The sequence below is a fragment of the Mastomys coucha genome, unplaced genomic scaffold (genome assembly GCF_008632895.1).
Source record: "Mastomys coucha isolate ucsf_1 unplaced genomic scaffold, UCSF_Mcou_1 pScaffold14, whole genome shotgun sequence".
Taxonomy (NCBI): domain Eukaryota; kingdom Metazoa; phylum Chordata; class Mammalia; order Rodentia; family Muridae; genus Mastomys; species Mastomys coucha.
This window is the reverse complement of record NW_022196896.1, coordinates 109,944,471-109,971,438: the sequence shown is the minus strand read 5'-3', so window position 1 is coordinate 109,971,438 and position 26,968 is coordinate 109,944,471. Positions and strand designations below refer to the sequence as shown.

The 26,968-nt window shown below is 41.7% G+C and overlaps 1 protein-coding gene and 1 long non-coding RNA gene across 3 annotated transcripts in view; one reads left to right on the top strand and one right to left on the bottom strand.

Moving 5' to 3' along the window:
* The window catches only part of Dner (delta/notch like EGF repeat containing), a 290,910-nt gene that overhangs the window by 178,203 nt on the left and 85,739 nt on the right, over positions 1–26,968 (top strand). For both annotated transcript variants that reach the window (XM_031368198.1, XM_031368199.1), the window contains exons 6-7: positions 2,380–2,533; positions 22,466–22,579. In XM_031368198.1, the coding sequence (XP_031224058.1) occupies positions 2,380–2,533; positions 22,466–22,579 (268 nt within the window). The remainder of the gene's footprint in view (positions 1–2,379; positions 2,534–22,465; positions 22,580–26,968) is intronic.
* Positions 12,180–21,163, bottom strand: LOC116088668. The gene is made up of 4 exons (XR_004117970.1): positions 21,030–21,163; positions 17,230–17,368; positions 13,566–13,646; positions 12,180–12,207 (listed from the first exon to the last, which is right to left on the bottom strand). It is a non-coding gene; the product is annotated as an uncharacterized LOC116088668 (long non-coding RNA).

Below are 26,968 nucleotides of genomic sequence, written 5' to 3'. Positions count from 1 at the left end.
AGTCATCGGTGATGTGAATTTGTGCATACAACAGTCCTGCTATGTCCCGAAAATATGGTTTCACTGTAGACATCCATTAACTCTGCCTCTTACGTGCTTTCTGCCTGAACATTCAACATTCTTCTTCTCTTTAGCCTCTCCCCCATGTTAATGGAGGTCTAGGTTACTTTGCATAAACTTTGGAGCCAGGTCTGCACTTTCCTCATGTCTGTGGAAAGGTCTAGTTTTCATTTTCCTTCCCTTTCTTCCCTCCTAAACCCTCCTAAGTTCCCATGAACCTGCCCTTTTATGGCTTCTTTTTCTTTAATTGATATTACACACGCACATGCACACACATACATATACACACACACATAGACATGCACACACATATACACACACACACATGCACACACACATATATGCGCGCACACACACATACACACACGCTTGCACACATACATACACATACACACACACATAAACACACACACACACACACACACACACACACATACACACACACTCCTAAATGTAAAAAGACAGCCTTCTCAGTCGGTATAAAGTTTCTTTTATGAATGTTTTTAGTGCCGACTCTTTGGTATTGGATAACTATGCTATGTTCTTCCCCAGGAAGACTCCTGCTCCCACTCCCAGCATTCCTTAGTTGCTATAGTTCTTCATCTAGGGTTGAGGCCTTGTGGAACTTTCTCCCTCTACAGCAGATGAGTGTGTTTATTGCTGTCATCCTTTTTCAGAACACGTTAGGCTGTCAGGGTGGCGACAGTTCACAGGTGTAGCTTCTCTCACATTTTCTAGGAGACACAATCTCACAGCAAATTTCCCATTTCTCTGGCTGTAATGATCTCTCCACAGTTTCTTCTGCAATGATCTCAGTGCCTTGCAATGCAAGAGTTGTATTGTACATGTGGTTACCGGGTTCTACAACTCTATATGTTAATAGTTGTGGTTTTCTGTAGTTGTCTTGTCTGTTGCAAAGAGAAGTGTCCTTGGTGGAGGGTGAGAGGTATACTTCTCTGTCGATATAATGTTAAACATTTAGAGTATAGTTAGGAATTACTCTAGTTTAGTAAAGTGGTGGTTGTACTCTAAGATCTGTGACTTTACTAGGTAGCTGGCTAGGTTTCCAGAACCAAACATAATTTCCCTCTTGTTGAACAGGTCTTCAGTTCAATGAGGGAGCTGTTGTTGGCTGTTGAGCTCTGCCTCTGTTACATGGTTAGGGGTATTGTTGGCTGTTGAGCTATGCCTCTGTTACACGGTTAGGGGTATTGTTGGCTGTTGAGCTCTGCCTCGGTTACACGGTTAGGGGTGTTGTTGGCTGTTGAGCTCTGCCTCTGTTACACGGTTAGGGGTATTGTTGGCTGTTGAGCTCTGCCTCGGTTACACGGTTAGGGGTATTGTGCCGCGCTGCTGTAGTTGTGGTTCATAGGTGTCACACTTGGGTAGGATTGTTGGGTGCTCCCTTCCACTCTTCAGGAGCTTGCCTGGCATTGCTGGCTCCATGAAAGCTAGTCTTTAGGGAGGAGGCCTTCACGTCAGATCCAGCTCTGGTCCTCTGAGCACTGTGTCTGGGGTTCATGGCTGTTATGGTCTCTCCACAGTTTCTTCTGCAATGATCCTGGAGCCTTGCATGCAAGAGTTGTATTGTACACGTAGGCACCGGGTTCTACAACTCTCCATGTCTTCAGCAATAGGGGCTTAGGAAGGTCTGGTTTTATTTGGACTTTTCAGCTACTTCAGATGTAAAGTTTCAAGTTAGTCACGTCTTTGAGCCTGATGTTTGAGCTGCAGCACTGTATGAGGTCATGAATGAAGGGCTTGAATCTCGAATCAGATTCTATAATTTTCCCTTGCTCCCAGGGACTCTGACTGGTTGCACTTTGAGATCGGTTATAAAGTGATAGAGAGAATCCTCATGGTGCCCTGGAAAGATGGGCCAAGTAGGACAGTTAGTAGCAGTTGGGGTGTGAGAATCATCTATGCTCAGGATTTGAGCTGGTTGGCATGGTACCTAATTTGGATGGCTAAAGCATGGTATACTTTGACAAAGCTGCCATTTTCATGGGTCAGCGAAACATCATTTTTAGTTTAAAACTGGTTGTTCTTTCTATTTCTATCTTGGGAAGGTTGTAACTGGTTGGGATAAATATGAATAAGGTATAAAAATAAATGTCCAAAATTAAACTGCAAAGAGCAACATACTATTTCTCATATGATACCATTTAAACAGATTATGACAAAGTCAAATGGTTAAATCACTCTGCATTGATATCTTTATAAAAGGACACGGAACATTTGAGCCTTCAGTTTTGCCCAAAGCACGTGTTTTAGAGTATTGTATTCAGGCGTAACATACTCTGTATTTTTGTGTCTTAGACAACCTTTTCCTGCACCTGCGAGGACCAGTACATTGGCACCTTCTGTGAAGAATTTGATGCCTGCCAGAGGAAACCCTGCCAGAATGAAGCAAGCTGTATTGATGCAAACGAGAAGCAGGACGGGAGCAATTTCACTTGCCTTTGTCTTCCAGGTAAGATGTACTTAGTCGGTAGCCAGCGTATGTCTCTCTGGGGAATGTATGTGCATCGGTTAAGGGATGGGGCGACAATACTCTGTCCAGCTGCTGCACAAAGGGCTCTCATTGGAATCTATCAGTTTGCATATACTTAAGGACTGAGGAAGGAAGTGCACATGAGCCATTCATACCTCCTGGCTTGCTTTCTGATGTTAGGATGCGCCTGTTGTTGTAGTCCACCTCTATCTATCTATCTATCTATCTATCTATCTATCTATCTATCTATCTATCTATCTATCTATCTATCCACACACACATATATATACATATACATATATATGTATAACTATATATAACTATATATAACTATATATAACTATATATAACTATATATATATATATATATATATATATATATATATATTGGTTTGGGAAAATGATATTCTTAGGCAAATAGTGTGTATGTTTCAGAAAGCAACCATAGAAGTATGTCTTGAGACGGGTGCCGTTGCTCTGGGTGATACATTAAGCCACTTAGGAAAAGGCTAGGGTGAGGCATACAAGCTGTTATGCACTGGCACCTGAGCCTCCTATTTATGATCATTATCTTTTGTTGATACGTGCTTACCAGCCCGAGTTCTTGGTAGCTTGTTTTCCATCCCAGGGCAAGTCTTGATTAGTGTGGGGTATTCTTTAATGGAACAAGTGACTTGAAGCCCTCTAAGCATTTGAATGTCTTGATATTGTGAAACAGTGAGAGACTAATAAGTTTCTCACCACAACTCAGATCACTTTGCTCTTTTGCATCTCATTCTGGTGCCAGTGTCTATTACTGTATGGGCACTTGATATTGTTGTAAACAGTAAGAGATTAATAAGTTTCTCTCTTAACCACAACTCAAATCACTTTGCTCCTCTGCATCTCCTTCTGGTGCCAGTGTCTATTACTGTGTGGGCACTTGGGATGAGGTAGGTGATGTTGTTGGAGAGTATGGCTAGAGAAATAGGAGTCAGAGAGATTAGATACTCACTGTTCAAAACACACCCTACAGTGTACAAGTTATAAACTGAAAATGAATAGTTACTTATCCTAGCCCAAACAATAAAATCTTAAGAATCAGTTAATAATTCAATACATTTGTCATTCATCAGATCATTGTGTGTGCATTATGATACTGGTTTTGTAAATACACATTTCTTTCTTTTTTATAAAAGATTTGTTTATTTTATGTATTTGAGTACACCATTTCTCTCTTCAGACACACCAGAAGAGGGCATCGGATCCCATTACAGATGGTTGTGAGGCACCGTGTGGTTGCTGGGAATTGAACTCAGGACCTCAGGAAGAGCAGTCCGACTGGTGCTCTTAACTGCTGAGCCGTCTCTCCAGCCCTTAAATACACATTTCTAATGTGTGAATTAGAATGCAGTTTGTTCTACAATTGCACTTTTAGGCTATTTACTGGCTGGTCACATGTATCTTTTCATGTCAGTGTACATGGAACAATGTTACATATTTGAACTACTATGTTTCCTACATTTGTATCTCTCGGTTATATTCCCCTCCAACCCATTCATCCAGATGCCACCTTGGCATCTCCATTTGGATGTTCCAGGCCACCTTGAACTAAAGCATCCCCAAATTGAACTCAGGGGCTCTAGCTCTCCACAGTTCATCTTCTTGTCTTCTAGCCAGACCTCTATAGGAAATCCTAGGTGCCCGTTAGCTCCTATTTCTACATTCTACATTATTTTTCTTTCCAAGTAGCCTCTATTTGCCTCCTGTAGCAGTCATTTTTATCTTGCTATAACAAAGATAACTGAGGAAAAAGCTCAAAGAGGAAAGACTTATTTGGAATCATGATTCCATGGTGGTTTGACTCCATTGTTTTTGGATTGTGGTAGGCAGACTTTTTACAGTTAATACGTCTTATACCCTATTTAAGACATGGTTTCCTGTTTCCGATATTTTATTTCTTCTATTAAATTAAAAGCTATTTCATAATGCCATACTTATCAACAGCTATAAGTTGTTTTATTGCATTAAAAAAAAAAAACCATGGCAGTTTGTACTATTTTCTGAATATTATATCTCACCCCTCCCCCAAATTTCCAAGGAATGTCATGTTTACATCCTGGGGGGGAGGGTACAGTTTCACTGCTTACAGCTCACAGATTTAGCAGATTTCAAAATGAAACACTGATCTTGCTGGCTTGTACATCGTGTTTCAAGGCCCTTTTCGGAGATGTGTTACCTGCTTGCAGTTGTTTACCTATAGGAAACTTTCGTCCCACAGACACTTGCTGATGTGGAGTGGGATTTTAAAAAACGTTTTACAGAAGCAGTTTAAAAGTTTTTAAAAATTCTTTGAGAGTTTCCATATGTGCACATAATGAAATATGATTGTCTCCATCTCCCATTTATCACGCCCCAACTCCCCTGGGCTCTCCTTCCCTGCAATGTCCACCCCTCAACTTCATATTCTCTTTTAGCTCCTTAAAAAATAAATAGTCCAGCAAGTCCAGTTAGTGTTGCCGTTATGTGCATGTGGGTGGAGTCATCCACAGGAGCCAAGGAAACCTACCAGTAGCCACATCCTCAACAAGAAGAATGAGTCTCCCTCCTCCAGCAGCTATCAACTGCTAACAGCTCCTTCAGTTAGGGGCGTGACCTCACCCATCTGTGCTAGAATATGGGCTGGCTTGGTGAAGGTCTTGTGCAGGCAGTTATGGTTTAAGAGATTCTTTGGTTCATGGATAATGTAGAGATTATGAATATAGTAGATTAGAATTTGAGTTAATTCAACAACAAACTCTTGTCTATTCTATTTTCATTTATTTTGTAAAACAGTAGCTTGTAAGCAGGGCTTTTCTAGTTGTTAAGAAGTCATGGTTTTGAGAAAGCCATGTATGTATCTGAACAACATAAAATGAGTTTTACATTATTGTTAAATTTTGTATTATGAGGAAAATGTTATCATTAAGTGTGATTGATATTTATCTTGAAACTAGCAATACTATCAGAAAGCAGGTCATCAAAGATATCTAACAGAAGGTCCCTCAATTCGGAATGACATGAATCGGGCTTTTTCTAAGTTCTTGATACTCTCCCTTGCCTGGTCTCCTTGTCGGCCTTCTGATTTGAACTGATGAATCACCTCTCTTTGGGACTTGAGCCTGCCTGGCTTTGGAAAGGAACACACACAACTCTGTTGTGCCAAACCCTGGGCTTTAGTAGCAGACAGGAAACACATGACTAAAATGAAATTTAACTTTTAAACTGGGATTTATTTTATTAAAGCCTTCTAACATCAAGAATATAATTTTCCTCAAAGGAGCCACTTCTTTCTTTCTCCCTCCTCCCTTCCCTCCCTCTCTCTCTTTTCTTTCTTTCTTTCTTTCTTTCTTTCTTTCTTTCTTTCTTTCTTTCTTTCTTTCTTCCTTTTCTGGAAAGAATAGCTGTGATACACACTTATACCTGCCACTGCCAAAATATTATTAGCGTCTTGCAATGGGTTTCCATAATGCTTCAAAGCACCACACTCTTCTGACTAATGGGTGATTTTAGACTATTTTTAGGAACTCAACATTGCTGAGGCAAATGTAGCACATGAGCCTATCTATATCTATCTGGGCAATACTGATGGCTGGGGGTCAGTGCCTGTGAAGTGGGCACCTCCACCTGGGGACAAATCCCAGCACTGACTGTGAGTTCTCACACACAACCCAAGGAGTGTGTATAAGTGGACCATGGTGCTGTGTGTAAAGATGGGCAGATTTAGATCTTTCTTCTTTATGTGTGAAGCCTGAAAGTTAAAGGACACATTCAAGGTTACAAGCTCCATGGGAGAAACTGAGACACAGCTCCTTCATTCTGGGCTTATCTCTGAGTTAGAGAGCCTTTCTCTGCACACCAATGACTCCTCAGTTTTCTATTCATTGTGCATATAGCAGAAGGTTTTGACCAGTATAAACTCATTGCCTCCAGTGGTATTGTCTCTTCTTAGAACTAGCAGTGGCACCAACTGGAACTAAGTGGGGACAAACCAAAATTTTGTTGGTCAAAATTTCAAGTGGGCCTTTCTGGTTTACTGGTTATGTGACACTACCAACCTTCCACAAAGCCCTGGCAGGTCTTTTCATCTTTAAAATAAAGGTTGATGCAAAGATCATTCATTCATTCATTCATGCATGCATTCATTCATTCATCTGACAGTTGTCTGACAAATGCTTGCTACCTGTCGGTGTTCTCTGGGTTCTATGGATATAATTGTTTAAGTGTTTGTGTACCCCGAGGTCATAGTTTAAGGATGGAGATAGCTAAACCACAGGCATGCTTGGGTATACTATGGTGTCTGTACGTGTGCATATGTGTGTGTGTGTATACATGTACATATATGTGGTCAACGAATAGAAGCAAGGTGTGATGGGCTCAATGTAGAAGCAAAAAGCAAAGAGGCAGAGAGTAGGGTCATTAGGGAATGCCTTTCTCAGACTGAAATAAGAGACCCCAAGGAGATGAGCTTGTCAACAATGTGAATATCAGTGGGAGGAAAATGTCAGGTCTACCCACATGCTATGATATAGTCTGAATACTTGTGTTCCCCAAAGCTCGTATGTTGAAATGGAGCTACCAAGATGATGGTATTGAAAGGTGAACCTCAGAGGTCATAGGTGTGATACACACATGAATGGAGATGTTGTCCTTATAAAAGATGCCCCTGCTTTCCTTTCCACCATGCAATAACATATAGAAAGCATCATTTATGAGGAAGAGGACCTTGCCAGATACTGGGCCTACTGGTACTTTGATTTTGGACTACTCAGCCTTGAGCTGTATCAGTACGCGGGTGGCACTTACTGGTTCCCCAGTATGAGGTACTTTGCTCCAGGAGCCTTCATTGATTAAGATAACACAAAAGGTCCTGAGGTAGGAACTTGCCTGCAGTGTCTGTGGGGCAGGAGTGCAGTGCATAAGAGAGTCAGGGATGAGATGTGGAGCTCAGATGAGCTGTGCCAGCTCACAGCAATGAGCAAGGTTCTTGTCCCAACGATGATGGGAGCCTTTGATGGTTAGCTGCAGTGGGCCATGTGATGTCCCTCTTAGAAAGGTCACTCTGGAACTGGGGAAGAGTGAGCACCAACAGGCATCACCAACAGGCATGCTGAGAAGATGGCTAGGAGACTCTGGTCAACCAGGCAGTATATAAGCACAGCTGGCCTGCTGCTTGTAGAAGTAGTGAGGGGCTTTGGACTAGGGATGCATTTGAGGGGACAGCTGATTTCTGGCAAGTTGGATAGGAAATATGCTTGCAGTAAGAAATTGTGTGTGACATCACATTTTTATTTTTTGTTTTTAAAGAATAGCTCATTGAGATATCATCCATATACTATTGAGATATAAAATTTAGTTTTTTTAAAAATTTGTTTCGGGGTTGGATAATTATCATTACAATAAATTTCCGGACATCTCATCACCTCAAAATATGCATTCTAGTCCTTCCTAGCATCATGTGATTCTAGTATTTCCCCAACCTTCAGCCCTAGGCAACTTTCTGCTTCATAGATTTGCCTACTTTAGACACTTCATAAAAATTCAGTCATACACTAGGCAATGTTTATCAGCAGCTTTTCCCATTGAGTACAATACTTCCAAAGCTCATTCATGACATGATGTGGATGGGTTCCACTTTCTTCTTAATGCCTGAGTAATTCTCCCCTGAGTAGACACACCATTCTTTGGCCATATACTTATGTCCTTATGGCTGTAAGCTACTGCGGAAAATGCTGCTGTTTTCCAGTGTACTCTTCCTTGGGTCTTTTCTCATCTTTACCATATTCCATGTCCTTCTCCATCTCTCTGCTTTCTATCTGCTAGGGTCTGAAACCTGCTCCCCATACCATTAAGAAAGCAGCAAATTATCCCTGCTTCTCCATGTTTAGCTTCTCTTCCTCCTTTCTCCTTTCCCTTCCTCTTCCTTTCTCTTGATCTCCAGTTCCCTCTCTTCCTCCTCCTCCTCCCCTCTTTCCTTGTCTCTGGTACACATTGTTCTGACAGGTGATTTACTAAATGAAGTCACTTGCTTGCTCACATCTGTTTCATGGACCTGCTTCTCTAGGTCAGTGGTCAGCGCCATTCCCTCCCTACTCCTTACTCCTTACTCTGCCCACAGAGCTAATCTCATTAGAAGCAAGTATGCTTTGCAGAGCCCCAGTACTGTATCCATTTTCCTGAGTTCTCACACAATCTCCACCCCCCCCACTTTCCCTTTTAGCGACTCTCCTGGACCTTTGGTAGCAATTTCTCATTCTGAGCTGTCACCACAAGGATGGCTTCCAGACCAACTTTCCAGTCTGGCCTCTCACCTCAGCTCTAGCAGCATTATTGGACTTGGCATTGATGCATCTGCTCATTCCTGCTGGCGTTGGTCTCCCTCATTGCTCAGACTGGATGCTGGACATTGATGGCTCTGCCTTTCTGTCATTTATCCCTGGACACTCACCAATTCACTTTATTTATGATGATTCTCTATCTGATTCTTTCTTCCTATTCCACCACCACAGCCCTGATTCAAACTGCTGTCATCTCCTGCCTGAGTAATGGTGACAAGCCTTGGCCTTCCTCCATTCCATCTTGCTTTGTACACACTGCTGGTGAGACTTGGGAAGCTCAGGTCTGGGATGACTAAAGATATGCTCTGGGCTGAGAAGCGTAAATTCAATGCCTTGGTGATATTTTATCTGTTCGTTTGATTTTTCATGGCCTTGGGGAAATGCTTTGATCTTACTGGGTCTCTGTTCTAAAGAAGGTTGAAGGAAGCTAGTCAATGGCTACATGACTGTTTTGATGATACAGTAAGAGCTAGGCTGCATACTGCCCTTGCCTCAAAGCTGGTTTGTTTGTCCTCATGGTCTTCTTAAATAAATTTCATGAAAGCAGGAGAAAGGACACATGATTAAAAGCCTGAGGTTTATAGTTGGCCATTCTCTTTGAGTTCCATAGTCATCAGTAATCTTTCCCCAACTCCTCTGATCTCAAGTGAACTTACCATGAAACAGAGCAATAGTATTAATCTTGAAAGAGTGAGTAAGAATACAACATACATACACAAACATATGTGTACATATGTGTACATATATTCCATGTTTGTATTTGTGAAAATGGCATACAACACACATATATATACATATTATATGCATACAACATACACCTGCACATATTCATACACATGCATTTGTGCACATGCACACACACACACACACACACACACACACACACACACGCACGCATACACACACATACACTGAGAGGCTCAGGATGGGTGGCTCATATAGGAAATCTCTCTGTGTGGTCTTGGACATTGATACAAGAGAAAGGTAAAGAACAGAATTCTTTTCTCCATCCCTCTATCCTGAGCCTGGTTGTAAGGGCTTCTTTATGAGTATTGAATGCCATCTAGCCCAGAAATATCCACCGGAGAAGACCACTCAGACACAGGTTCAAGCCAATAAAAAGTCTTTATTAGCTGGTGACTACCCTGGGTGTTCAGGACCTGAGTGTGGTCCCAAGCTTTCCTCAGCATGAGAGTTTAGGCATAAAAGCCACATCCTGGGTGGACACACCTCAATTAACAATGATATTCACCCAGAAACGGAAGTACAGAAGCCAAAAAAGCAAGGTTAGTGCATTTAGTGTCTTTCCCAGAACTCTGGACTTTGATGGATTAGGTCTTTGTTCTCATTTTGGTAGGTGGTACTGCCTCTGTACTGGAATACTAGGCTGAAAATCTTGAATGGTACCTTCATCATGGTGTCAGTTGTGCTAAGTAAGATCTGGGACCCTTTATACTTTAGCTTTTTTTTTTCCTCTTCCATAATCTGAGTTATATACAAAACTCTTAAATAACATTAATGATTTACATTAAAATAATGCTTGCTGGTCACTTCCATGATTAGTAGATATGCCATGTCAGAATAATCTAGAAGACTTCTTTTTTGTTTTTTTTTTTAAATCTTTGTTTGTTTTGAGGTGTGTACGTATGTGTTTGTGTGTGTGTGTGTGTGTGTGTGTGTGTGTGTGTGTGTAGGACACCCCAGGTGATAGTACTCATTTTCCACCTTGTTTGAGGTAGAGTCTCTTGTTAGCCACTGTGTACATATGGCTAGTTGGCTCTTGAGTGCCATCTCTACAGGATTACAGATATTCATACATCACCTCATGTGGCTTTATGGGTTCTGAAGAGTCTGAACTCTTCCTTCTTGTTCAGCAAGTGGCTTGCCCACTGAGCCACCCCACTGTCCTTGAATGGCTCCTTAGTTTAAGTTTCTAGGTCCACCTGGGGTTTCTGCCTCAGTGGATGAAGGATGCTGCTGCTCAATAGACATTTGACAGGTAGGTGTTCCCAGGTGATGCAAATGCTGATCACCCTCAGAGGACCACTATTATCAGTTGCCTGTGAAGAATTGGAGCTCAGATATCAATAGGCACATTGCTCTGCAGTCTTGGAATCCACACATACTTTATTCATTCACAAAACATAAGACCACTTAAGACATGCTAGTGCCCAGGCCTTATGCAAGCTGCTGTAGATTTAAAGTTACATTTGTAGGCGTTCTACCTGCTGCTTAGAGTTGATCAAACTCAGTGTCTTGAGGCTAGGCATCTTTATCCTCAGTTTGGCCATGATGGAAATGGAAGTTGTCAAGACTTGGATGCGCCCACTCACCTGAGCATAGCCTTATAATCCTGACAGTTTTTTTCCTAAACCATTATCCTTTTTGCTCTCTCTAATTTTTGCAAATTTGGCTATTGGATGGCCTTGCTTTCTTTCAGCCCTTGAGACTACGTTTTTTTTTAGTTCTCCATAATGCTAAGCTTTCTTTCATGCTTTCATTCATATCACATATCCCCATTTTAATTATATGTTACAAATTTCCCTTTTGTGAGCCATAGTTTGCTTGCTTGCTTCCCCTTTGGTTTTTAACTTAGGTTTACATTTGTCCAGACATTTCTGGTTTTCTCCTGCCAGGTACCCTTTCTTTCTTTATGAATAATTTCTGCCTTCCCACATTGAGATTGCATGCCCCTAGATGGAATATCTTGATGGTGCTCAGATTCCTGCTATGTATTTATTGTCCAGTGTGCTAATATTAGCTACTGCATTTTAGCAGCTGTGGCTGAGGCTCTGGCACCGGCTGTGTAGACCCCAGAGGGTAAGATCTGGAGCCGGTGGACTCTCTTGCTAGCATGAAACTTTCCATTCAAGCCCAACAGCTTCACTCCACTGCACAGGCTAGATTATAAAAAGATCAGGCACACTAAAAATAGATCTCACTTTAATTCCCACCTTGGAAGCTTTCAGAACAGTGCTCCAAAGAAACAATTAGATTCTCCCTCACAGAGCCAAAGCAGAAAGCGAAATGAATGTTTTTCATTTCGGTAGAAGAATTGTGGAATAAACTTACGAACAAACAATTGTGCTGGGAAGAGAGGTTAATATATTTTTTTGTTTGCGTGTTCTTTTGTTTTAAAGCTATCACTGATAAATTGCTTTTTAAATAGACTCATGTAGGCAATTTCTTTCTTGCATGTGATTCGTCCTTGACCTGTGAAAGTTTTCTCTCATTAGAAGAGATTGGGCAGTGCAGTTATAAAGCCAGATGGGTGGGTGGGCTAGACTTTATTATGCCCTGGAAGTTAAAAGATGAAATATAGTTTTAGTTTTCTCATTATCTCTCAACTTTTTTTAAAAAAAGATTTATTTTATTATTATAAATAAGTAAACTATAGCTGTCTTCAGACCCACCAGAAGAGGGCATCAGATCTCATTGTGGGTGGTTGTGAGCCACCATGTGGTTGCTGGGATTTGAACTAAATACCTTCGGAAGAGCAGTCAGTGCTCTGACCCACTGAGCCATCTTGCCAGCCCCATTGACTCTCAATTTTAAGATGCATTTTATAACGAGATATGAGATAGTATAAAGTCAAGTTTTCCAAAGCTATGTTAGGTACCGTGTAATCCGTGAACGCCTAGAGAGTGGATTTATTATTTGATGCTTTCTTAAATCTGAGTGTCACCTTCTGCCTCGTGTTTTTGTCATGAACAGGCCAGGGTACATGTCCTGTCAAATGCACTTCGGTTCACCTGACATTGCTTGTGCTCAGACTTCTATCAAAGCACCAAGGCTCAGGCTAGACCTTCTCCAGGTGTTCCATGCATCTCTGAACACATCCTTGTGTACCCCCGAGTCTCATTGTTTCCTTATATCTTTGTTAAACCCTGTGACTCCCTGGGAGTATTTCCAAACTGCCCACTTCAAATCAATTGCTTTATTCTGAATATTTCAATGGTATGTTCCTCAGGAATTTATAATTTTGAGAGTCGAATCGTGTGTTTTAAAATGGTCTCTGATTTGGAGATATAAAATTATAAGGTACTCCTAAGATTCTGATTATCCAAAATTCTCTGAACATGCTGCTCTGGTTCATAAGTGAGTGGTCCTGTGTGATGTGAGGAGGAGGGACTGGGATAAAAGTAATGATTTTCAGTCTGAAAGGATAGCATCCCTCTGACCTTGGGATTCTAGCTCAGCATAGGGTCATTTAGGACCAGATGGGTTTTTGTGGTGGAGACTGTCCTATTTTAAGGATGTTTGGCAGTACTCTGTACCCACTAGATGCCAGGGGCATCCCTAGGGATTGGACATTGAATGGTGTTACCAGACATTTCAGTTGATCCTGAGGGAGAAGCAGCCCTGCTGAGAACCTAACCAGGTTAGTTAAGTTCTAACTAACTAGAAGCTAACCTGATCAGGGGCTATTGAGGCAGGAAGAGGTGATGAGGTTTGTTTCAACCAGGTTAATTTGCCATGTGGTTGGATGGACAGCCTTCACCAGAGAAGCAAGACTGAACAGGGCACTGAGGCAAAAGCAAGGTTATTTCGACAGTGCACGTCTTAACTTAGTCTCTGTTCTATTGTTGCGAAGAGACACAGTGACCAAGGCAACTTTTTATAAAAAGAAATCATCCAACCTGGGGATTGCTTACCATTTCAGAGTCCATTAAACTATCGTCATGCAGGGGAACAGGCAGATTTGGTGCTGAAGCAGTAGCTGAGAGCTTTACATCCTGAGAGGCAGCAGGTAGACAAAGGGTCTGGTGTGAGCTAAGCCTCAGTGGTGCCCCTCCTTCAACAAAGCCACACCTCCTAATTCTCCCCTAACAGTTCAAACGGGGACTAATCATGCAAATGACTGAGCCTGCAGGGGGTGTTCTCATTCAAACTGCTACAGTGTATCTTGTGATATAACCTTTCTTCCTCCTTAAAAAAACAAAAAACAAAACAAAACAAAAAACCCAAAACAAACAAAAATCCCAGCTGTGTGTTCATTTTAATGCCCATTAGGAGAAAGAGTGGAAAGCACTCTACATCCATCTGGTTGTTTCTTTGGGATAGGCAAACATCTTAGTTAAAGAATGCAATGATATAAGGGAAACATCTTAAATAAATGAATGACGCATTCTTTGAATAATTATTTGTGCTAAGAAATGTTTTATGTTACGAGGGTCTAAAGCTTAATAAGACGAAACCCTGATTCTCAAGGAGTTGAGAATGCACGTGTAAGGCAAATACGCTGGGTTATATCAGATGAAAGCACTTATAATTGAATGAATGAGAGAATCATATCAGGTAATGGTAATTATAAAGAGATGGAGCATGGGCTTTGGGGATAAAGCCTGCTCTTAGAATCTTCTAGGTGACATGGTGACAAGTTCAAGAGTAAAGGAGGGTCAGAGCCCCAGGTCCAAGTTGGTATTTTCTGAGCTTAGACCCAATGGGCAGGGCAGTCTCAAAAGAAGGCAGAGTCCAAGTGAGTAGCTATGTAGAGTAATGTAGGCCGAAGTCTCAGACGTTCTAGAGTGGTGTGTGTGTAGGCCAAGTCTCAGACGTTCTAGAGTGGTGTGTGTGTAGGCCAAAGTCTCAGACGTTCTAGAGTGGTATGTGTGTAGGCCAAGTCTCAGACGTTCTAGAGTGGTGTGTGTGTAGGCCAAGTCTCAGATGTTCTAGAGTGGTGTGTGTGTAGGCCAAGTCTCAGACGTTCTAGAGTGGTGTGTGTGCCAAAGACAACTCAGAAGTTATCTTTTGTGGGACAACAAAATGGCTCAATGGGTAAAGGCGCTTGGTGCCAAGCCTGATTACCTGGGTTCTATCCTCAGGACCCACATGCTGGAAAATAGAGAACTGACTTCCACAAATTACCTTCTGACCCTCCCCTTCCCAACTCATGGTGGCAGGTGTGCATACACAGACAGACAACCAAGACAGACAGACATTTCCATACATGCATGTATACACACAAACACTAATTGTAAAAAGAAACAATTAAAAGAAAAGGAATTATCCTTTGCGTTTGTTCTCTTAGAAGAATTATATTTAAGTAGTGATTTCTGCGATTTAACATCTCAATGTGATCTTAACAACCTCATATTTCAATTTAAAATTCATTAGTCAAAAAAAAAATCAGTTACCCCTTTTAGCATTGTGATTGGAATCATGTCTGACAGAGTCTCTCTGTCTTTTCAGTTGGGATGTGTTTAATCTTGGGATTCCCACATGTCAGATTAGCGTAACCCAAACCCAAAGTGATGATACTGTGGGTCAAACAGGACCAACACCATCCTCTCTGTATTTGGTTTGTGTTGGGTACATTTCTCTGTGCTGTGACCAAGCACCTGACTAGAAACAGCTTACAGAAGGAAGGGTCTGTTTTGGCTCACAGTTCGAGGGATGCAGTTTGTTATGAAGGGGGAACAATGGTGACAGATGGTCTACAAGTGGTAGGAGCTTATAGCTAGGGCTTTTGCCTCCTTACATCTTAGTAGGGGAGGACACAGAACAAAAACAAGAAGTGTGCCTGGGATATAAGGCCCCAAGGTCTTATGTGATGATTAACTTCCTATAGCAACCAGAACCATTGTCTAGAGACCAAGTGTTCAAACAGATGAGCTTATGGGAACCATTTATGTTCAAATCACACTATGCTTCTACCTCTTTCTGGGGTTAAAACTAATGTAAGTAAAGGAAAAGTTTTATTGTTCTGAGTTGTTTTCAATTTTTGATTCATATAGGTTTGGATCTTGCAGGTTTACAGAACCTAGGTACCCAGGACAATTCTCCTTGCTGGGAAGATGAACACAAACAGGTCACACTTCCTTTTGGTCTTTCTCAACAACATGTGATTCTAAGCTCATAGTCTCTCAATACCTTGATTTCACAGCTCTGAGCTCAAGAAACATCACCACTTCAGTGTTCTGATATTGTTTGCAAGCCTGACTGAGGTTGAAGCTAATTAGTTCCCTTCTATTCTTAATTGTGTGTGTGTGTGTGTGTGTGTGTTTGTGTGTATGCATATGTATTGTACTCATGTGTACAAGTTTGTATGGGTGTGTTCATGTGCACATGTGTGCATGTGTGTGGTAGTCAGAGATCAGTATTGAGTATCTTCTTCAATCGTTCTTCCATCTTAATTTTTGAGCCAAGTGTCTTATTGAATCTGGAGTTCACCAATTTTGTCTCTGGCAGAGAGAGTTCCAGGGATCCTACTGTCTCTGACTCCCATCACTGGGATTCCTGAGCACATACTATCAGACCTGGCTCTATGTAGAGACTGGAATCTGAATTCAGGTTCTCACTCTTGTGAGAAAACTACCTTTCTTGACCGAGCTATCTCTTGGCCTCTTACATGATTCTAGAAACAACTTCATTGCCTTTCTATCTGATCTTCTCCTGTGTAACAGTTTATTTCTAAATCTTTGCTGTCTTTATTTTCTGATCCTACAGACAGACTTTTCATCTTGACTACTCCTTCTCTTCTTCGGCCTCCCCCAAAGTTGGTTCCTAATTTTCTTCAGTGATGTCTTTATTAGATGACCACTCTAAGTTCATGCATGCTATATTCCTCTGGGTAGGACAGGGCTTTTTTTGTTTTTGAATCCTGTATTATTCTCATGTCTTTATCTGGTTCTGAGCTAGTGTGCATCTGATGCTAAAGACTGAGTTGTTTGGTGTGTTTAAGAAGAATGTGAGGCCAAGTGGTTGCAGCGTGGTGGTCAGCAGGAAGGGTAGACAAAGAGGAGGAAGGCAGGGGCCAGACCAAGTCTGACCAAGTCTTACCATTTAGTCACTGACTAGTTTTCCTCTAAACCCTTTGGGTAGTAGGAACTAAATTACACCTTAAAATATTTCTCTGGCTAATTCTGTCTGAAGAATGCATTGAAAGAAAGCCAATGTAAAGTGGTGGTCTGAGAAACTGTTGCTGGAGTCCTGAGAGACAGTGATGTATGGGCAGGGATGATAGAAAAGGTGTGCTGAGGCTGTGCCAGCAATGTGGAAGGCTGGGCATTAGTGTCTGTGACCTGGTAGTCAGAAGGAGCCCTGCCACTGGCTAGGGAAGAGGAGTGTACACAGTTCCAATCTCTCCTTGTTGGTTTGTTGGTTTGTGTAGATCTTTCATTGGAAACTAGTGTGAAGCTTGTCATTGCCCTGTGTTTTAAGGGATGTGTAAGTGCCAGTCACCTGGTCGGCATAGTTCTATGCCTTTACATACTTATCTGCCATTGTTTGTTGACTGTCCACTTGGGAACTTGGTATGGATCTTTAGGAACCATATACTCACTTATATATGTAGGAGCACATTTACCTATAACGTACCGACAGCTACTAGGTCACCTTTTCTTTGGCACTGGTACTTTCAAGTCTTTTTTGAACATGAACATCTGCATGCTTCTCTGGGTGTATGTTCCCACTGTAACAGGGCCAGGAAAATGCTGCGACTGGTTGGCATGCTCCCCTAAAGAAGAGACCCACTTTCAGCAGGATAGAACACTCAGACAGAGATTTTTTTTTAATTTAATTTAATTTAATTTTTTTAGATATTTTCTTTATTTACATGTAAATTTCTCCATTCCCAGTTTCCCCTCCAAAAAACAAAGAAACAAACAAACAACAAAAACAAACCCCTGTTGCCTCCCCCCTTCCCTATGCCTGCCACCCCGCCCTCTCCCATTTTCAGACAGAGATTTTAATATTGTGTTCCATTCAAAGTCTTGTCAACTGCTTATTGAGTCTTGACTGTCTGGTTATGAGATTAAAAAAACCAAAACCAAAACCAACCAACCAACCAGACAACATGCAAACAAACTAATAAATGAAAAGACAGAGGGCTCAGGAAGGATGATTAGGGTCAGTCTTAGGTATCCAGTCTTGAGAATCATATATATATATGGTATGGTTGGCAATTTCTATCATGTTACTAGTCTTTGAAGGCCCAAGAAGGCCCAAGAAATGGTTGAGAGCTCCTAAAGAAATGGTTGAGAGCTTGTGGTTTTTTGTGCTTTGCCCCTCTTCTTCCAGAGCTGGTCATTGTCAGTGAATGGGAGTGATGTAGTAGTCATTCCCTAGTAACTCATAGGAAGCCAACAATAGTTCTTGGCTCTGCATGACCAGCCTGGTATGGACAGGCATCAGTACTACTCTGCTGCATGGATGGCTATAGTTACTACAATGCTAGTGGTCCATGGGATTCTAGTAGTTACTCTATTTCCAGTATTGCCAAAGATGCTCTGTGTCCCATCACCTCCCAATCCCAGCCCACCTCTCTGTGCCTCCTCTTTATCCACTTCCCCCAGTGGATGCCTCCATTATTGGTCGTCATTTGTAGAAATGCTGAGCCATAGCCATATCAGGAGACTCATAGATTACAAGTCGCTCTACTTACTCAGAGTCTTTTAAATCTGATTTCACTGTTACAAAGTTTGTAAAGACTTTAAAGCACAAGGGGAAGAAAATAATGAGGTAATGTTTACCCCAGACAGGACCCCCCCACACACACACTAGAGTGCCATATTGATCTTGGCATATGAGAAATGTTCTATCAGACCTTCTAAAGTGATATAGAATTTCTGCAATCATCCACTCAATGCCTGTTGGCCCCCCAAGTCACTGTGGCAGCCCCAACACCCAGCACATTACACTGTAAATTCATTTCTTTGTTTACTTATAAAACCTGTGTACAGAATTGGCATGCCAAACAGGACCTCAGATTCATTCACAGCTTCAGATCTCTAGTGTATAAAAAGATGTGCATGGAGTATACATGGTGGGACTCATGGCTCCAGCTGCATACGTAGCAGAGGATGGCCTAGTCGGTCATCAATGGGAGGAGAGGCCCTTGGCCCTGTGAAGGTTCTATGCCCCAGTGTAGGGGAATGCCAGGGCCAGGAAGCAGGAGAGGGTGGGTTGGTGAGCAGGGTGGTGGTAGTGGGGAAACAATTTTTTTTTTTCGGAGGGGAAACTAGAAAAGGAGATATCAGTTGAAATGTAAATAAATATTTTTTAAAAAAGAAGTGCATGGGGATTCTTGTATATTCTCACATAACTTCAGTTCTTAAAAGTTAAAATTTTGATATTATTACATAAAACAAAAATGGAGTCATTGGGAGTGGGAGGGAGACAAGAGAGTAATGGGGTGGGTCAACATGGAAGCTGATATGATGATGTAATGAAATCTATTGTGTATAATTAATATATGCTAATAAAAAGATTAAAAATATTAAAGTTTATAAATGAGCTACTCATTAATTAGAGATGACCTTAAAATCAGTCTTTAAAAACAATTTCCTCACAGAAAGTGGGAGTCATGAGGATGAGGGATTGTGCGTAGTGCTGTCAGTCCGAGTGTAGGGCCCAGTCCTCGCCTCATTCAGTAACACGGTGAACGTTACAGCAGGGCACTTTAGTGTTCCCATTTGGATCCCTCAGGTGACTTGCTGAAATATAGTCTGGCCTTGATTCTTAGATCTTGAGACTCTGCTTCTGACATCGTAGCTACTAACCTTTAGGGTGGCTGCGAAGTATTTTATTTATTTATGTAATAGTAATAAAATGAAAAAGTGAAAAAAAACCAAAAACAATTTCCTCTTTGAAAAGGATGCATAATGAAATATTTATAGAAGTACAATTTGTTTTAAGAAATCCTTATCGGGAAGCTATGAGGAAACCAGATGATGTTACATAGAAATGTTAACGGCACCTTTAAAGCTAGGTGACAAGGGTGATGGGTTAGATATGAATTTCTTCATATTTAAACATGTTTGAAATAACAAATCATTCAAAGCAATGATCATTAAGAATCTCTTCTATCATCTCTATTTATTTATTTATTTATTTATTCCAAGACAGCATTTCTATGTGTAGCCCTGGCTGTCCTGGAACTGACTCTGTAGACCAGGCTGGCCTCAAACTCAGGAGACCTGCTTGCCTCTGCCTCTCAAGAGATATAGTTAAAGACATGTGCCACCACCACCTAGCTAATGTCTTCCTATTTTATTTATTTATTTATTTATTTATTTATTTATTTATTTATTTATGAGACTACCACTATGGAGACCAGGCTGGCCTGGGATTTGAGATCCTCCTGCCTCAGCCTCCTAAGTCTGAGATTACAGGTGGGAGCTAAGATGTTCTATTTTCTGTCTAGGCTGCTTACTGATTTAGGCAGAGCTGAGTTTAAGGGCTTGGGCCCAGGAGTTAGAATCCCTGGTGTCCGTGTGAATGATTTGACTGGTGTGTTGGTTATTCAGGCCACTTAAGAGGCAGGGAAAGTTTTCCCTGCCATGGACTCCCTTTGTAAACTTTGTAAACTCTCAAGGCAGGAAAGTGGCTGGGGGGGAGGGAAAAGGGGATGGGGGGTCCCCTACCACCTGAAGGGCTCCAGCAGCTAGGCCCATCTTCCAAACCTCCCTAACTGTCATAGGTCATCTCCAGCCCCTCAACAGGACCCCCCCCAGATTATGCTAATTTTAGGTGAAAAGTCTGAACAAAAGCCATCAATTGGAATATGATTCTATCAAATCCAACCAATCCCTGAACAGGAAAGTCCACCAGTCCCTGAGCTCCCCCAGCTCAGAACTTGAAATCCCAGCAATCTTTACCCTTGAAATCTTCACCCTAGAAAGCACCCCCCCCAAGAACCCCTATATAAGGACTGTGCATTGTCCAAATCCCTGATGCTATTTGCTCCCTCCTGGGAGCATAGACCACCACTCCTGGATTCGTTCCCTCCAATGAATAAATCTCTTTCATGAGATTTACTGCCTCGTGTGACTCTCTCACTGGAAGAAAAGAAGCAATGATGAGAAGGAAAGAGAGAAGGAGCCAGACTGAGACTCCTGAGCGCCTCAACTCAGCTGGGAACACTGTCCCACTGGGAGATGCAACACCTCTACTGACACCTCTCTTAGAGCTATGTGGTTCCTGGGCTCTGGATGCCCTCCGATTGGGACATTGTCCCAACTCAAAGTTGTGTGGTTTCTGGGCCCTCCTGTCTCAGTGTACCCTTTCATTGGGATATCTTCACCCTTCAGAGCTTTGTGGTTCTTGGGCTTCCCGAGTCGTAGGACATCTTCCCATCCAAGCAGAAAGGCCATCGTAGTGAACATATGTGAACGTACTGTTTGTAGCCCCAATGTTCTCGGCATTCCACTTGCAAGCATACTGATTCATGTGTTGAATCTAGAGCTTTCATCTGAAGATGCATCCTTGCTGTGATGTCATACTGAAAGATTCCTTTTGGGATTCTGAAGTAGCTTCTCATCTTGGTGTTGGGATTTTAGTCCACAGGCTGCGCTCACTCCCATATCTTTTACTAACTAGAAATGCCTTGGCTTGTTTGAAATTGAGTGAGGAGGATGGCTGGAGATGCTGAGGTGGTGAGGAGGATGGAGATGCTGAGGTGGTGAGGAGGATGGCTGGGGATGCTGAGGTGGTGGTGAGGATGGCTGGGGATGCTGAGGTGGTGAGGAGGATGGCTGGAGATGCTGAGAGGTGGTGGCCTCTGTTCACTGTAATCCACATGAACTAGGCAGGTAACTGGGTCTCAGGCAGTTCAGCTCTCATGCAGCTGTGTGTGCTACCAAAAAGCCTTTCTAAAACGATCATCTAGAAAGGCAAGTTTTCATGTGGTTAAAACCACCATGGCAACTTACAAAATACAACTGAATGGTTATGATTGTGTAGAAAATAAGTCTGATTAAAATTTACAACAGGTATTTTCTCCAGACTATCAAGTGGTCCTGTCACTCAAATATCACAACGAGGGCACCTTTAAGCAATTTTTATTTTATGTCTTAAGTTTTCCATATTTTTTTCTTAAGCATCACCCACTCTAAGATGAGCAACATTTTAGTGTGCTATTTTCTTTAAACTTGTCTCCCTGGAGGGCTTTGTTTTAAAAGCGAATTAAAAATCTGGGATTTATTTAAAGCCTTCAGGCTGCCCAAGGTGTTCCAGGAGATTTACAGCCTGATTTTCCCACCGTTTGCCTGCGATTATGTTACTATCCCACAAGATTACCTGGGAGCTGGCTTCATGGGAAAGGGAGAGCTGGATTTATGACTCCAATAAGTATCGAGAATAATATCTCTTAGTCTTTAAAATGAGAGCACAGGGTTCAGAATTAACACAGGTGGCTGCTTTTAGTTTTAAATGTTACCCATTAAAATATTTAATGCCTCTTATATAGAGGTATAGTGGTGATCTGGGAAGGTAACTGGCATCTCAGTCCAATGGCACTTTATGTCAGAGAGGCACCATCCTAGGGACAGTGGAATTTAATCTCAGCTTCTGAAACTTCCAGTGTATAGAATTCACAGCGAATTCAAGAGAAAACAATTTTTTATTTTTTAGGATGAATGGGTTCTGAGCTATACTTCTAATGTTGTAGTTTCTGGTTATAAACCTACATGAGATCAAGAAGTCTCTAGTACACTGTTTATGCAAGGTGGCTTCTTCCAAGGTTGGGTTCTAGTTGAGTTCCTTCATTTGAGGATGGGCTCTGGTAGTTTTGGAATACCAGGTCTTGGACAATGGGCATCTTCTTTTTCTGCAGGTTATACTGGAGAGCTTTGCCAGTCCAAGATTGATTACTGTGTCCTAGACCCATGCAGAAATGGAGCCACATGTGTGTCCAGCCTCAGTGGGTTTACCTGCCAGTGTCTAGAAGGTAAGATGTCATTCAATACTCTTTGAAAGCTTTTCATGTTCCACTTTAAGTCATAAACTCTTTTGATCAGTTTGCTACTTCTAGTTTCTAAATACTTCATACAAGAGAATCTTATCTATCACCTATATCTCTATATCATATGTTTGTATCATCTGTCTATCTATCTATCTATCTATCTATCTATCTATCTATCATCTATCTATCTATCTATCTATCTATCTATCTATCTATCTATCTATCTATCTATCTATCTGGAGCAAAACCAGAAGATGATTCCCTCACTTTTGTTGTTGTTGGTTTTCTTTTATTTATTGAGAAATGGTCTTATATAGCCCAGGCTGGCCCAGAACTTGCTATGTAGCTGAATATGACTTTAAATTCTGGATCTTTCTGCTCCTACCTCTTGAGCGCTGAGCTTATAGGCATGCATTGCTATGCCCCATGTGGGTTCTCTTTACCACTATGTTTGAATAATATATGCAACCTAGACACTTGGGTGATTTTGACATATATAATGAATTCCAATGAAATAGAGCCTGATAATGAAACTCTACTCAAGATTTCTATATGTTTTAGTTCCCATACAAATTCTCATTAAAAGCATCCAACATGAAGGTTGCCTTCTTTGCGCTTTACAGCAGCTTTCTGTCTTAGAAAAATTAAGCCACCTGGATAGTCTGATCTTTAGGGCTGTTTTTATTTGAACAGATGATTTACTGTTAAGAAGAAAAGAAAAACCAAACCAGGCAGGTAATCGAAGGCAGAGCTTGGCATTAAAGAATGGTTTGCTCCCCTTTCTGCTGTGAGGGGATTACTCTAAATCCTTAATGCTGTAAGAACAACGCAGCGGTATTGTTTTTCCTTGCTTAAAACTGTCAAGTGGGCTCCTGATTCGCAGACACAACACAGGCAATTATGTAGAGTTTCATACCCTGCACAGGTTAAACATAGATTCTGCAGCGACGTTGACATCTCAGTACTTAAAATCACCCTCAGCTGCCCCTGGACAAGTGTTGGTGCTCTTTTTTGGGGGGCTACTTTCTTGGGTTCTATGTATCCTCTACCATTCCCACTTTACTCCACCCTAATCCCTTCCAACCTCCTGACACTGGGTAGGAGAGAAAGACGGTTAGAAGGGAAAGGGGGTTGGCCTTTTTAGGCTAGCTCTTGCTGTTTAGGGCCAAGTGCACTCTTCAGTATCAGACTCTCTCAGACTTCTCATCTCTTTGCTTATGACCACAGCAGTGACAGGAACTGAACTCCTCGAAGCATGCCTCTGGCCCCTTCCAAGGCTCTCTCATTTATACCTTCTCAAAAGTTCCGAGAATTCCAAATGTAAGCTATCTGTAGAAGGGCAAAAAATCGTGCTCTTCCTAGTGACGAGACAGATCGTAGTCACCTGCTATGAAGTACGCTCTTATCCCTCACCTGGGATTAAAACAAAAACATATTCACCTAACATATCTGGATTTTTTAAAGAAACCCAAAATTCTCATTTCAGCCAAGAGCCTGGTCCTCCTCCTAATATTGGGGTTCCAACGAGCTGCCCTTGGGTTAATTCCTGCTCACCTATGAAGGAGCATGCACAGGATAGCTGAGTTTCATCCCCAATCCCAGTTGTGTGTGTTGGTAATGCAGATGGTTCCCACAGTGTAGGGGAACCATGTGTTCTATAAGCCTGCTCTTTAGAACACCCCATTTCCTATCTTTCTTTGGCAGTGCAGACAGAGGGAAAACGTGGAGGCACACTAGGGCTGATGGCCCAGCAAGAAGCACCATTGTTCCTTGCTTACAAATACTTTGTAGTTTCCCAAAGCTGTGCCACCCTTGTGATGAGTCAGTTGACATCTACTTCTTCTAGACATTTTCCTTCAGTCAAAGTCGGGGTTCAGCAAGAATGTTTAGTCAACTCCCGAGCACTTTATTATTTCTTTGATATTTACCAGAAAGGTACAACAAAACTCCAGAGGCTCAATGAGGGCAGATTGCACAACTTGAGCTAGAGTTTCACTAGCTATCACTCCATCTTGGCACACTTTTCTGAGTACTTGCTACACATCAGGTGCTGTGCTAGGCAATAGACGTTGATGGTTGGAGAAGCCGATAGGGCCCACCTTCGGTACAATCTAGTTCAGTGAGGACCTGAGAACTGAAGTGATGCTAAGATGAGGGCTTGGAGACAGTTGGTTGAAAAGAGGGTGGGGCAAGGTTGCTGGGTTACAGATGGTCCACTACTTATTCACTCTGTAGTAGAGGGAAGCAGAGGCTTAGGGTTTGGATCCAGCTCTTCCACTCACCTCTCCTCCATGAACAAGTAGCTTTGCCTTTGGGGCCTCAGGATCTCATCTGCAAGCGGATAATGTGTGCTATACGGGGGTAGGTACAAGGAGTCAAGGCATCTCCTGTTTTTATTAAAATCGGATGCAAATAAAAGTGCTCAGTACAGCAGCTGGATACGGTCTCAAGGAAGATTGGTATTTTTGTCAATGTTCCATCACTAATTGCTATTAAACCGCTGGTGAATTCAAACCAAACAATTTGATCATTTCATTCTGGGACATTACTGAACATAACTGGAGAGAGATGAGAGTGAAAATAAGGAGAAAGATCTGGGGATGGTTGGAGAAACCCAGGAAGTAATTGGCTTCCTGGAATTGAAAACCTTCTGGGAAGAAGCAGGAAGCTGATATCTGTGAGAGAATTTCAGGGAAAAAAAGACAGAGGCTCTTGGGAAGGACTGACATGGAGGGCAAGGGGGCAGTGAAGTGGAGATGTGTGGCTTCTACCACGTTCTAGTTGGTTGTGCTCTTTAATGGAGATGTGGGTTTTATAGAGCTTGTATTTCAGGGGCCCTTGGTCCACACCAGTGAGATACCACTGAGGAATAAGATCTGGCTAAGTCTAAATAAGAGCCATTGAGCTACAGTAGTGTAAGGCCTGGGTATCAGGCCTATGATGCATCTTCATCCCATGGTTCTCTGCCTGCTCCATGCTGTGGAGACTGTGGTGCTCAGACATTGAAAGGATGATTGCGAGTATCCCAGAAATCTTTTTACTCAGAGATCTCTCTCCATTGAAGATTAAGATGGCACTGGGAAGGTCTAGAATCTTGGTAGCTGGTGACGAGCATTTAAAAAGATTTATTTAACAATCCTTCTATTGAGTTTTTTTAAGTGACACACACACACACACACACACACACACACACACACACACAAGATCATTGTACTTTGCTTATATTTCCTTATCCACCACCTTTCCCAATCTCTCCTTTCTACTGCCTACTTCACTCCAAAATAATTAATTCCCCTTCTGCTTTGAGGATGGCGTCTATCTACCCATCTATCATCTATATAATCCGTCAGTTATCTATCATATCTCTGTCTGTCTGCCTACCTATATACCTATTGATGTTCTTTGTATGAGAGAAAACAAGATATTTGTTCATCTGTATCTGGCATATTTTACTTAACAGGATGATCTCTGGTTGCATCTATTTTCCTGAAAAGGCATAGTTTTATCCTTCTTTATGTCTGTCTTTCTTCTTAGGCTGGTTGTGTAGTAACTAAATTTGTAGAATGTTTTCCCCATTGAGAAGAGCTTGTGCCTCCAGGATTCTTCTTATACCAGCTCCATACTAAAGCAATCCTGAAAAGTGTCTTAAAGCATGAAATGTTCTGGAATTCCAAGCCAGCTCTTGACTTTCTTATAACCATAGGCTTTTCTACCCATGCCCCAGTTCCCAGATAACACTCAGGCTTCAAATTATTAATAAATGCCAAGGTCATAAGCCAGCCTGGTTCCCAGACTCTTAACTTAATATCCCATTTATTCTAATTTGATGTTAGCTACAACCTCAGTAGGAAAATTCTCCTCCTGCCTGAGTCTGTTTCTACCGGAAGTCCTGCCTCCTAATCCTGCCTCAGCTTATTATTGGCTATTAGCTTTTTGTTGACATGTGATTCTTCCACACAGTACATAGAAGATTATTCCTATATCTTGGGGCTTCATTTCTACTTTGTCTTTTGTATATTGATGTTGATTTTTTTTAGGCCCTGAGGATAGGAAATTTATTTATTTCTCTTATTGCCCCCAAGACTCAAACAACCCTAGCTGTGGGTTGTGTTTCTTGTTAGCAAGAAGTTAATAGTTGGTAAATGAAACACCCATAAAACAGAACACTCAGATGCTAATCAAGTTGTCCATCAACTTGATCCTTGCAATGATTTCATGATATTTCACTAATAATTTTATTTAACAGACTGGAAAGAGAGCAAATAGCCTCTGGTCACATAGCCAGAAATGAACCCAGGTGGCTGGCTTTTAAAAAGACCTATGATATAGCCAGAAATGAACCCAGGTGGCTGGCTTTTAAAAAGACCTATGATC